Source organism: Chionomys nivalis, chromosome 5, assembly GCF_950005125.1.
Source record: "Chionomys nivalis chromosome 5, mChiNiv1.1, whole genome shotgun sequence".
In the NCBI taxonomy this organism is placed as follows: domain Eukaryota; kingdom Metazoa; phylum Chordata; class Mammalia; order Rodentia; family Cricetidae; genus Chionomys; species Chionomys nivalis.
Window position 1 is genome coordinate 64,288,645 of NC_080090.1, and position 12,470 is coordinate 64,301,114.

Sequence of the window (12,470 nt, forward strand, 5' to 3'; positions counted from 1 at the left end):
TTATTGTATCATGTTTTCCTATTAATACTTTTTTTTCTCCCTGGTGATTCCTGCTCCATTTTCCTACCTGTTTCTAAGGGAAAATGTTGCATCTTTTGCCTCCACTTAAACTTCCTTAGGGATTGTTTCATAGGGCTTCCTGGATATTTGGTTAGCTCCTTTCTCGAAGCTGCTTGTGAGGTGAAATCCTGAGTAGAACTTGGCAGAACAGTGCGCTGCAAGCAGGAAGAAAAAGCTGGTTCCCCTGATCAGAATTCTTAGGACATCCAGAATTTTCACTTTTGAAATGGAAATCCACTGTCTAAACCCTCACCCAGAGGTGTGCTACATAGTGTGTGAGCTCTTGTCCTTGTATTTCACCTCAACATGGACACTGAAGCCTGGCCTGTGTTCCGTCCTGACTCGCCACATTCAGATCCTGTTAGTTTTCTATCGCTGTGATAAACGCCACAGCCAAGGCCCATGATGGTGGAGTACCTTCAACCATAGCACAAGGCAGAGCAAACTCGAAATGACATGAGTTTTTAAGACAGGGTTTCTCTGTAGTCCTGGGTCCTGGAACTCACTCTGTAGACCAGGCTGGCCTCGAACTCAGAGATCCGCCTCCCAAGTGCTGGGATTAAAGGTGTGCCTGGCAGGCCTTTAACTCTTAATCCCTTCCTCCAGTAATACTTCCTCCAACAAGGCCATAGCTCCCAAACCTCTCAAACAATACCATCAACTAGGGACCAAATATTAAAAGGCCCAAGACTCAGGGATAGTTCTTATTTAAACAATCACATAGATCTTTTTGCAGACCCTGAGGACCCCTTTGCTCCCCACCAGACAGGTATTAGAAGTTGTAGCTGAGCAGCTTTCATTTTCTAAAGCAGGCAGGCAAGGGTGGGCAGTATAAACCCCAGTAAACATCTACAAAGTGGACATTGTCCTGAGAACTGTGGCGTGCCACCCAGATGGCAATGATTGGCCTTTCCCTTAAGCCTCTAGAGCAGGGGTTCCCAGTCTTCTAATGCTGTGACCTTTAATACATTTCCTCATGTGGTGACCCCATCGTAAGATTGTTTCCATTGCTACTTCATAACTAATTTTGCCACTGTTAGGAATTGTAATGTAAATATCTGCTTTATGAGGTCTTAGGTAACCCCCATGAAAGGGTCATTTGACACCCCTACCCCGTAACGCAGTTGTGACCCACAGGTGTAGAAATGTACTAGTGTCGGCAGAGGAATAGCTTGTAAGGCTACAGGTACCTCTGGAGTGGTGTAAATTTGCTCTGGAAATAGGACCAGGGAAGAGTGCTGGAGGTGGGGAGGATGAGGATGAGCACAGCACCTCCACTGAAGAAGGTACTGGTCTGAATTTGACCTGTGTGTATAGCTGCTAGCCTGTAAGAGGCAGGAGTGATCTGTGAAGTGTGTTCCAGGCCTGCCAGCACCACAGTAGTGAGACCCTATCTCAACAAAGACAGAATAAAAGTCCATGACTCCAGAATTGGGGAGCTGTGAACTCAAAAGATGTAGGGTCCATTGCCTGGGTCGTGGGTTTCCTAAGGTCATCCTGTTACTGGAGTGTACCTTCTCTTGAAAGAACAGTCACAGACCTCAGGGATTCCGCAAGTGCTCTGGGCCACGGAAGTCCAACCTTTAACAGGTGAACTAGGACACATTCATCATGTTTTCAGTTTGTTTACCAAATTTATTTGGAGGTAAAAGGCTTGAGTTGTTCCCAGGGGTTGTTTTCAAGGCTGATGGTTCTGGCTTCCTTCAGTGGGGTAGGAAGGTATCTTCAGAAAAGTGAGGGCCCATCTAGATAAATTCAACAAAGTGTGGAATACCCATTTTCTCTTAGAAGTACACCGACTCAGCAGGTCTGCGGTCCCACGCTCCAGATTCCACTGTTAGGACACACCTCTTAGGCAAAGGCAGAGCCTTGGGTCTTTTGAGTAACGCTGAACGTTCATAGCTTCCTGTAGTTCCCACAGTAACCTCTAGATGCCCCCATCACCCATGAACTCTTCCTGGAGATTTCAGTCGATAGCCCCAATCCCTGAGAAGGGGAGACGAGGAATTTAGGGAAATACTTAGAGACATACAACCACTGATGGATGTGTGAATTTGTTGTTTCAACGTGGGGCCGACTTCTTGGTGAAATACCTACCTCCAGTGTTTTTAAAGGAATGTCTTGAAACCAAGTTAGTCTGAGTTTCGAGTAACTTTATCTGCAGTAAAATGCTAAATCTAAACCAAAGCTCTCAGATTCCAAGCACAACCCAAAAGTTGTAAAACTGAGATGGTTACCCCACAGAATTAAAACTTGTTTTGGCAAACTGTTGTTTTTAGTATTTTTTTGTTGACTTTAGCACACCAGTGGGCCCTGTACCGTCTACCTCGTTGACACTGAATTCTCCAGTAAACCCTAGCATAAACTAGAGCCACCCAAGTTTCTTCCCAGTATGCTGCTTTACCCGTCCCCTATAAATGCATATGCTTGCTACATGAGGAAATAGAAGTGCCCACGTACTGAATAGGAACCATTCAGTCGACTGCTCTCCCAGCATCCCTCTGACCTGGAGTGTGGGTGGAGCAGTCAGAGTGCAGACAAGAAAGGGAACGCCCAAGTCCTACAAATAGGAAATAGGGCTCGTTCAGATAATGGGTATGTTAAACTGTCAATGTTTATTGAATGAGTTAATGTTTTCAAATAAGCATAATAGTGTGTGTCCATTTCCTGCCACTACAGCGAATGTCGGATAGAGTTACTAAGGAAAGGTTCATTTGGTTCATTGCCTTGAAGGTTCCAATTCACTACTCACAGGCTGGCAGCTCGCATCATGGCAGGAGCAGTTGGTAGAGCAAAACGGCTCACCCACAATTCTCTTACAAGAACATGCTCCCATCATCTCATCTATCTACCAAATAACCCAAAGACCTCTACCAGGGTTCACCCCTGACTGATTTCCACCACCTCCCCATGATGCCAAGCTCGGGGACCAAACCTGGGTATTTAATGTTTTCTAAATATAGACGGGGTCTCATAGCCAAGTGGTAGCTGACCTTGAACTCACAGAGCTCTTCCTCCTCCTCGGTGAGATTAAAACCCTGTATCATGCGCATCGGATCAGCTTCGTAAACCTAGCTATGAGTGGGCAAATACTTATGCTAACTTTTGTAATTCTCACATGATACAATTTCCCCTTATCTCGGGAGTTTCCAAAACTCAAATATCAACCGACTTCCTCTTGCTTTTGCCGGATTGGCACCCAACCAGCTGCTGAGCTCATTTCTGTCTCCAGAGGACTAGAGGCGACCTTGGTCATTCAGCTCAATCCTGCTCGCATACCGGGGAAGCTTCTCCACTCAGCTGACTACGGGCCAACAAAACTCTTCCTGCTTAGCGGGTTTTATCGTCTTCTTGGGGTTGGCAGAAAAGGAGCTGGGCACAGGGCCTGCTATCACCTTCCATGAGGTCTCAGGCATGCCCCAGAATAGGCTGCATCCCGTGGGATGGATAGGGGCTCAAGTTTCGGGATTCCTATAGTCCGGCATCAGTTTGGGTTTCGGTTCCGGTGGGTTTCAAGTCTGAGAACAGCAACTGGCTCAACCTCCGCGAAGGGCGGGCCGATCACCCTGGCGGCACCAATCCCAGGCCGTGCCCGCTTGCGGACGGTGGTGGATCCTGGGTCTCGGACACTTAGTGACGGAAGCACGCGGTCCGGTCATGCTTGGTGGGACGTTCTGGCTGCTGCTGCTGCTGCTGTTGCTGCCACTGCGACCCCCGGGCACGCAGGGCCACAGCGGTGCCGCAAGCTCGGGGCAGGAGGACGAGGAACCGGCCGCTTGGCCGGGCGTCCAACGCCTAAAGGAGCAGCTGAGGACGGTCGGGACCCTCTCCAGACGGTACTGGGGGTTATTCAGCTGCACTGTGTGGCCCGATCACTGTCAGGACCAGGAGGCCCCCGCGCCACCTCTGGGTAAGGGCGTCCCAGCCGCCGACCCCCTAGCTCCGCTGCCAGCCTCACCAGCGTCGCGTCGCGCCCCTAGCAGGAGCAGCGACAGCCTCCGCGGATTAGGAGGCCTATCACTGCACATCTGGTGCAGCCCCTGGGGACAGCAAGAGGTCTGACTGCCTGTCGCACCTCACCTGCCCTGATTCCTCTAGACACTCACAGTCTCCCCATTCTTGCTCGCCTTACTAATGACTCAGGGAAAGACCTTCGTAGACACAACCGGTAGCTGCCCCCAGTCCCCAGATACATTCGCTGCTGTGGCTCATGGAAGTAGCTCTGGAGCACATGCTGGAGTCTGGCTGGGAGTTAGGATACAAACTCCCATTTGAGCGCCGTCCCTGAGAAACCTCAGGGTTGTCTCTCATCACTGTCCTGCCATCTCACAGCATCTCCTTTCCAGGCTGGAGCCTTCCTCTGCAGTGGGGCCGGCGGTCCCTGGATCGCCTCACCGAGTGGTTCTGCCGCTTTCAGGACTGCTGCACCGGTGGCGGGGACTGCAGGATCTCCAACAACTTGACAGGTTGGAGCTGGCATGATTTCTAGTTCCAGGGAATCTGTGGGGAGGGGGCTGGCGACTGTGGAGAAGTGACTGGTGAGAAACTTATCCCTCGATATCCCCCCCCTCCCCAAGAAGAGGACAGTCAGGTCTGCGGTTACTTGAGGGTCTCTTCTGACAAGACTTTGAACTTTGATTTCCAGAAAGGACACACTCCAACAATAGGAATGACAGGGCACCAACAATGATGCTGTCCTTAACGGATAGTCCGTTCTACCATTTAGGAACAAGTTTCCAAATACTTCTGTGTGGGTGTTTTCACGGAGCTCAGGCATGTTTGGCAAGTGTCCCGCCCCAACCCTCCTGTTTTTTGAGAGTGTGGAGATATTTAGATCAGGGCCAAAACCCTGATCCCACCTCATTCCCGGTGCCCCGCGTGCTGGGGACACCTTTTACCTTTAGTTTAAGGGTGTGAGCTTGCCGGGATCTTTGAGAACCACAGATATGTCACACACACAACTAAGGCAGCTGGCAGGAGACACAGTAGGCTAGGCCCTGTCACCATTTGTCCCAGTCTCTTCTGAAGATGTCTACCAGCCCTGAGGAAGAATAGCCCATCTCTGTTGCGGTATCTGCACCAGGCATTGTGCTGAGTTCTGCAGAGGATGAGAATCCGACACAGAGCTGGGCGGTGGTGGCGCACGCCTTTAATCCCAGCACTCGGGAGGCAGAGGCAGGCGGATCTCTGTGAGTTCGAGGCCAGCCTGGTCTACAAGAGCTAGTTCCAGGACAGGCTCCAAAACCACAGAGAAACCCTGTCTCGAAAAACCAAAAAAAAAAAAAAAAAAAAAAAAAAAAAAAAAAAAGAGAGAGAGAGAGAGAGAGAATCCGACACAGCCTGCCCCCTTTCAGGAGAGTTAGGACCAGACCATGAATAGCATGGCTGAGAGTACGGAGCTAGAAAGCTGCTCCAAAAGTGTGGCTAAAATGTCCCAAAGCGCCAGAGAGGTGGCTCAGGAGTTAGGACCTAAATTCAATCCCATGGCCACTGCCTATAATTCCACTTCTGAGAGAGCTGACACTTCCTTCTGGCTTCTGCAGGCAGCTGTGCTCTCTCCATAAACCCATCACTTACACACACATATACACATGATTTAAAAATAAAAATAAGTGGCTGGGCGGTGGTGGCGCACGCCTTTAATCCCAGCACTTGGGAGGCAGAGGCAGGTGGATCTCTGTGAGTTCGAGGCCAGTCTGGTCTAGAAGAGCTAGTTCCAGGACAGGAACCAAAAGCTACAGAGAAACCCTGTCTCAAAAATCCAAAAAAGTAAAAAAAATAAAATAAAATAAAAATAAGTTTGTAAATGTAATTTTCTAGGGATTGGGGAGTTGGATCACTTGGTAAAATGCCTGCAGGGCAAGCCTGAGGACCCCAGTTCTGATCCCTAGCATCCACATAGAAGTCGGGTGCAACATTGTACCCCTGTAACTCAGTGTTAGGGGGCAAATAGACAGGTGGGTCTCTGGAGCTGTTACTCGGGCTCTCAAATCAATAAGCGACAGGTCCAGAGACAGACCCTGCTTTAAAAAAGGAAAAAGTGAGAGATTACCTGATGTTGACCTTCACACGCGTGGGTATGTTGACATCTATACCCACGGGCACACAACACAACACACACAGTGTTTCTGTGTAGTCAGGTGTGCTGTTCTACCCATGAGGTGGGAAGATCATGAATATAAGGTTAGCCTTGGCTATGTAGAAAGACCCAGGATCAAAAGCCAAAACAAAAAATAAAACTCTGAGCCGGGCGGTGGTGGCGCACGCCTTTAATCCCAGCACTTGGGAGGCAGAGGTAGGCGGATCTCTGTGAGTTCGAGACCAGCCTGGTCTACAAGAGCTAGTTCCAGGACAGGCTCCAAAGCCACAGAGAAACCCTGTCTCGAAAAACCAAAAAAAAAAAAAAAAAAAAAAAAAAAAAAAAAAAAAAAAAAAAAAAAAAACTCTGTCTCTAAGTTTAAGCAGCAAATGTCGGTGGTGGGTATAACCTGGACTTCTTGGTTTATCTTGATAAAGTAAGGCTGCAGGGGTGGGGGTGGGGGGTGAGCCTGCATCCTGAGAGAAACAGGAAGTTATTTTCCATTTTAAACCAATCCATACCATTCCATGGATGAACATTGCCCTATCAGACAGCCTGTGCACCCCCAGCCTCCCCCAGCCTAGCTGCATGAATACAAATAAACACCAACCAACCTTCTCCCCCTGTGTTTTTTATTACGTTAGGTGGATCTGGTGCATGCTTAGTGGGTCTAGTGCATGCTTAGTGGATCTAGTGCATGTTTAGTGGATCTGGTGCATGCTTAGTGGGTCTAGTGCATGCTTAGTGGGTCTAGTGCATGCTTAGTGGATTTGGTGCATGCTTAGTGGGTCTGGTGCATGCTTAGTGGGTCTGGTGCATGCTTAGTGGGTCTAGTGCATGCTTAGTGGGTCCAGTGCATGCTTAGTGGATCCGGTGCATGCTTAGTGGGTCTAGTGCATGTTTAGTGGGTCTAGTGCATGCTTAGTGGGTCTGGTGCATGCTTAGTGGGTCTAGTGCATGTTGCAAGTAGTTTGCATTTTAACTCTCCACTGGTATTTAGCTTCAAACACAAAACCTGTTCTGACAAAGACCCAGGGCTTAATCCTTAGCAAACTTTCCTGTTTCCCCAGAAGCTGCTCCTCACCTGGAGGTTGCCTAGAGTTCTCCCATTCTACCTCTTGCGTCTCTGTCACCTTGACCGCAAAGTAAACATTAGGTTACTTAATTAGAAAAAGTGCCAATGGGGCATATAGTGCCTGTCATACAAGCATGAGAATTTGAGTTCAGTTCCCAGCACCCACATAAAAGTGAGGCACAGCGGCACACTGGGGTCGACAGGAGGACCTCTGGGGCTTGTTGGAAAAGCCAGTGGAGCCAAACCTAGGTCTGAGTTCAATGAGAGATCTTGCCTTAAAAAAAAACAAGGCGGAAGCCTGGCGGGGGTGGCACACGCCTTTAATCCCAGCATTTAGAAGGCCGAGGCAGACAGATCTCTGTGAGTTTGAGGCCAGCTTGGTCTACAGAGTGAGTTCTGGGACAGCCAGGGCTGTTAAACAGAATCTCAAAAAGCCAAAACCAAAACAAACAAGCAAAAAACAACAAAAACACAAGGTAGAAAGTCGTTGAGGAAAATGCCCAATCTGAACCTCTGGCCTCCGCATGCAATCCCCCTACACACACACACACACACACACACAACACACACACACACACAAGAACACATACTCACAGGGAGGGAGGGGAAGGAGGGACAGACCAGCAGTGACTCAGGGTGTCTGGAGCGGGATCTAGCCCAGGGTGGAATCTCAGGGCACACACAGGTCAGGAAGCCTGACGTGCATTCACATCAAGTCCCTGCTCTCCCTTTAGATGACCCACTGCTCCTCAGGGCCTGGAAGTCCAGATTTGTGGCCTCCTGGTCCTCCTAGTCCTGATGCTCGGGGAGACAGCTCCAAGCGGCCTAAGCGGCCGTTTTCCTTTGGGGGCACCAATGGTTTTGAAGCACCAAGGTGATGGCAGTGTTCTCTAGTAGACGGTCACCTGCCAACGTCCCAGAACTCCCTCTGGGTTGACTTGAGGTGCCCAGCCAATTGGTCTTGATAATAGGGTAACGACTGGCACCTTACCCCAGCTGACAGCGCAGCCTCCCTGCCTCTGTTACCCCTTCAGGGGGCAAAGGAAAGCAGGGCTGGCATTGGGATGCTGCTCTCAAGTGTGTGCGGGGTTGGGGTGGGGTGACAGACAGAGCATGAGCTCCTGGATCAGGATGGGAGCAGGTACCCACTGTGGCGGATCCTGAAAGGGTAATTCTATTTTCCCGGAGTTCAATCTTGATTTCTCAAATTCTTCAGCAAATGGCCTTTGAATACCATCTGCTGTGAGGTCTGTCTTCTTGCTTCTTGTTCTGAAGGCACAGGGATGTGGGGCAATATACAGACCACATATTTCTGCAGCCAGGCTCTCAAGCCACAATAGCAGCTGAGGTGCTAAAAGCATCTTCAGACTGGCTGTCTCCGGAGCTCAGGATGCTCGTGTGGTCCTGCTCCTTTCTTTGTAATTATGGAGATCGACTGAGAAGAGGTGTCAATTCCAGAGCTGACTTTAGTCCTGATACCCCGGAAACAATGCTAATGAACTTCCCCCTCAGTTTACCTTGGGAGATAAAAGCTGGAGAATAAACCAGTGACCTTCAGGATTTGAATGAACCCTTAGACTCTCTTCTGATATTGCTGTGTGAGCTGTGTCTCAATTACTCCCGGGCCTCCACGCCGGTCCAGAGAGATAGTTTATGTTGGGGTTAGACCCCGACACGGGGATCAGATGAATCCCATCAGAAGAGATGGGATGCGGCAGGGAGGCGGTACACACACACCCCTGTACCTCTCACTCTGGCCTCCTTTCTCCTTCCAGGCTTAGAATCAGACCTGCGTGTGCGACTGCATGGCCAGCATCTGGCTAGCGAGCTGGTCCTAAGAGCTGTGAGGGGCTACTTAGAGAAGCCCCAAGGAAACAAGGCCCTGGCTCTGTCATTCCATGGCTGGTCTGGCACAGGCAAGAACTTTGTGGCCCGGATGCTGGCGGAAAACCTGTATCGGGATGGACTGAGGAGTGACTGTGTCAAGATGTTTATCTCCACCTTCCATTTCCCACACCCCAAGTATGAGGACGTGTACAAGGTGAGGCCGCAGCGCTGGGGAGCCGCCCTGGCCCGGCAGGGGTGGCCTGGCAGGGGTGAGGCCCCTGTGCCTAGCGAGCTAGCAGAGATACTGCCACCACCAGGAGGTAGACTTCTGAGCATGCGGGGACAGGCAGCGGCAGGGACAGAACCTGTCTGCAGGCAGCCTCAAGTTGCAGGAGGGAAAAGCCATGTTTCCACTACACCTTGGCGCTGTTTCCGTGACAGTTGCACACCGGAGTGCATCGCCAACAGAACCACGGGTTTTCGTTTTGTTTTTGTGATTTTTTTTTTATTTGTGTTGAAAGTAGTGAAATGTAGCTGGGTGTGGTGGCACCCAGTGCCTAATTCCAGTGCTCGTTGGCTGAGGTGGGGAGAGCTTGAACTCGAGACCAGCCTGGCCTGCACAACGAGATCCTGTCAGAGAGAGAGAGAGAGAGAGAGAGAGAGAGAGAGAGAGAGAGAGAGAGAGAGAGATTGTGTACTAGAAAAAAAAGCATAAACTATAGCACCCCCTTCCCAAAGGTCACAGCCTCCTTAGCTTACTACACTTAGTATTCTGAACTCCCCAGGGTCTCACACACATTCGCACGCACTCACGCGCATGCAAGCACTCACACGCGCACATTCTGGACCCTGCTGCTCTCAGACCTCTTCCCGGCTCTTTCACACCATTGTAGCTTCGTTAAAATGTTCGGCTGGCTTCTGTTTCATTCCCCCCTGATTTACACTGGTCCGCGAATGTGTGGCTGGTCTTTACAAGCATAATTGCCTGGAAAGCACGAGCCAACCCCGACACCAGCCTAGAGAACTAACATGGCCGCCAACTGCAGGTGGAGACGCTTGTTTCAGATGGCTTGTTCAGGCTTCCCCCTCAGCCCCCCCCCCACACACAAGTGTGTTATTGAGCAAAGAAAGCAACAATGTTGATTTGAGCCTTCTGCCTTGGCCTCCCAAGTCTTAGATCACAGACCTGTACTATGCTCACTTTTTAAAATGTGCTAAAAATTGAACGGAAGGCCGCGAGCATGCTAGACAACAGCCTACTACTTAGCTACACTCCAGCCATCTTTAATAGGCATATCATCACAACCCATGTGATTCCTCAGTTCTTTCCATAGCAGCTTGTTACATGCCAGCAGGCGGGTGGACCAAATGTTCCTTTACTGTGTTGCTATTTGGAGTTTTGTTGTTTTTTTCACTTACACATGTAGTAAAATTAGCCTGAACGTAAGCAAACAGCCGTGACCACGCCCATGCTGGCTCTCAACTGTAATACTTGAGAGTGTGTAAACTGGGAAAATTACGTCAGCCTTGAGGACAGAGCTTGCCTGAGTCACCTGATAGTTTCAGTATGGCCGTGGAGGGCAAGGGCAGGGTGTCCTGAGACTCAAGATGTGCTCATGTCAGGAGGTCGACAGCTGAGCTTCCCAGGAGGAATTTTCTGGCGTTGACTACAGCCAAACTGCTTGAGGATCCGCTTCCCACTAGAAAACCGACAGGTACACACACTCACATGCCTGGGTGTCAAAGGGATGAGGATGCCAAGGAGGCTGAGATGGATAGATAGGTAGTATAGATTTTCCAGTGAGAAAGAAGCAGCTGTGCCCAGCTCTGAGAGAATTCCAAAGCTTATGTTCGGTGGAGGGTTTACTGTCTTGTGGTGGGGAGGGCCCCCTTGTAACTAACTCTGATGTGTGGCTGGCCGCCTCTGGGCCCTTGAGCCTTTCCTCTATCTTGTTTGTTGAACTCAGAGTCTCTGCCTCTGGGGAGTGACGTGGACCTTAGCCCCAGGATGGGACTTACTAAGTCCTGGAGAAGGCACCTGACTGGTGCTTGTTTGCTGCCAGGGGGGCTTTTCTCGTGAACCTAGCACGTCTTCATCCCAGGTGGGGATGCCTAGCGGTAGGTACACGAGAGTCACCTGGAAAGCTAAGCCAGGGCTGGGGTTTGGTAGTTATTGGGGGTGGAGCTAGGCTTCGGTGCTCCACTGCCCTGAGGAAACAGGAGCCTAGGCTCCTCCGAAGTCTGAGCTCCCGGTGTCCTGTGCAGGAGGAGTTGCGGTGGCAGATGCAGGAGACCCGGCGGCGCTGCCAGCAGACCTTGTTCATCTTTGACGAAGCTGAGAAGTTGCACCCGGGGCTGCTGGAGCTGCTTGGACTGCACCTGGAACCCAGGGTCCCCGAGACCCAGGGCGTTGAGCCGCCGCGGGCCATCTTCCTCTTTCTCAGGTAGGTTTGAGCAGGAGGTCGGGAAGTGGGGGACTGGTTGTCAGTCCTAAGGCCTTCCCAAAGCCAAAGCCTCACAGCTTGGAAGCAGGCAAGGGACGCTGAGGCCTCCCTGCCCACCCCTCTCCCCCAGCATTCGGCAAGAGCTGGAAGCGCAGCCACCTCAGAGGCCTTTGCAAAGCGTATCAGAAGCATTAGGGTTTTTGATTTTCGGTTAGCCTTTTTTAGGTTTTTCGTACAATGTGTTTTGATCGTGTTTACACACACATTCCAACCCCAGTGACTAGATCCATTCCTTACCTTCCTTCCCATCCAACTTTGAGTCCCTTAAAACAAAACAAAACGAAGAAAAAACCACATCAGGACCAATTTGTTAATCTCAAATATTCTTGAATGTGTGACCACTGGAATGGGGTCATCTCACCAAGGACTACATGAAGCAAAAAGAAACTCCCCATTTCTCAGAGCCAATAATCACCAAGAGCTCCTTAGCGTGGGACTTGGTGGGATTTGCCTTGTCTTGGGCTTGCACAGACTTTGAGCATGCTGTCACAACTGCAGCGACTCCATAGGCGCAGCTGCCCTGCAGTGTCAAGAACTCCGTCTCCTTGTAGCCCTCTACCACCCCTGGTCTTACACTCTTCCTCCTTCCTCTTCCGAAATGATGCCTGAGCTGTGGAGGAGTGGGTGAGGTGTTTGTGTTTCATTTGGAGCTGGGCAGACTTGACGCTGGGTGTCTTGTTCAGCTGTGGGTCTCTGTTAATCATTGACTGCAAATAGAAGCTTTTCTGGCCGAGGGCTGAGAGATGCTCTATGGGTCGGTCTAGAGATAAGTCATTAGGAGTTCGTTTAATACTATGAACATTTAGCAGAATAATACATCTCCTGTAGGGCAATGGTGTGTCTAGTCATTGATTCCTGGCCCAGTAATTGGGTTTCAACGTATAGTGTGAGACTTAGAGCCACCAGAAAGTGGGGGTTACTCCCA

General features: G+C 50.3%; 1 protein-coding gene across 1 annotated transcript in view; it reads left to right on the top strand.

Annotated features, from left to right (window-relative positions):
• Positions 1-3,297: 3,297 nt before the first annotated feature.
• The window catches only part of Tor3a (torsin family 3 member A), a 30,667-nt gene continuing 21,494 nt past the window's right edge, over positions 3,298-12,470 (top strand). The window contains exons 1-4 of the mRNA XM_057770353.1: positions 3,298-3,970; positions 4,407-4,526; positions 8,990-9,255; positions 11,307-11,485. Of these exons, the coding sequence (XP_057626336.1) occupies positions 3,718-3,970; positions 4,407-4,526; positions 8,990-9,255; positions 11,307-11,485 (818 nt within the window). The 5' untranslated portion in view covers positions 3,298-3,717. The remainder of the gene's footprint in view (positions 3,971-4,406; positions 4,527-8,989; positions 9,256-11,306; positions 11,486-12,470) is intronic.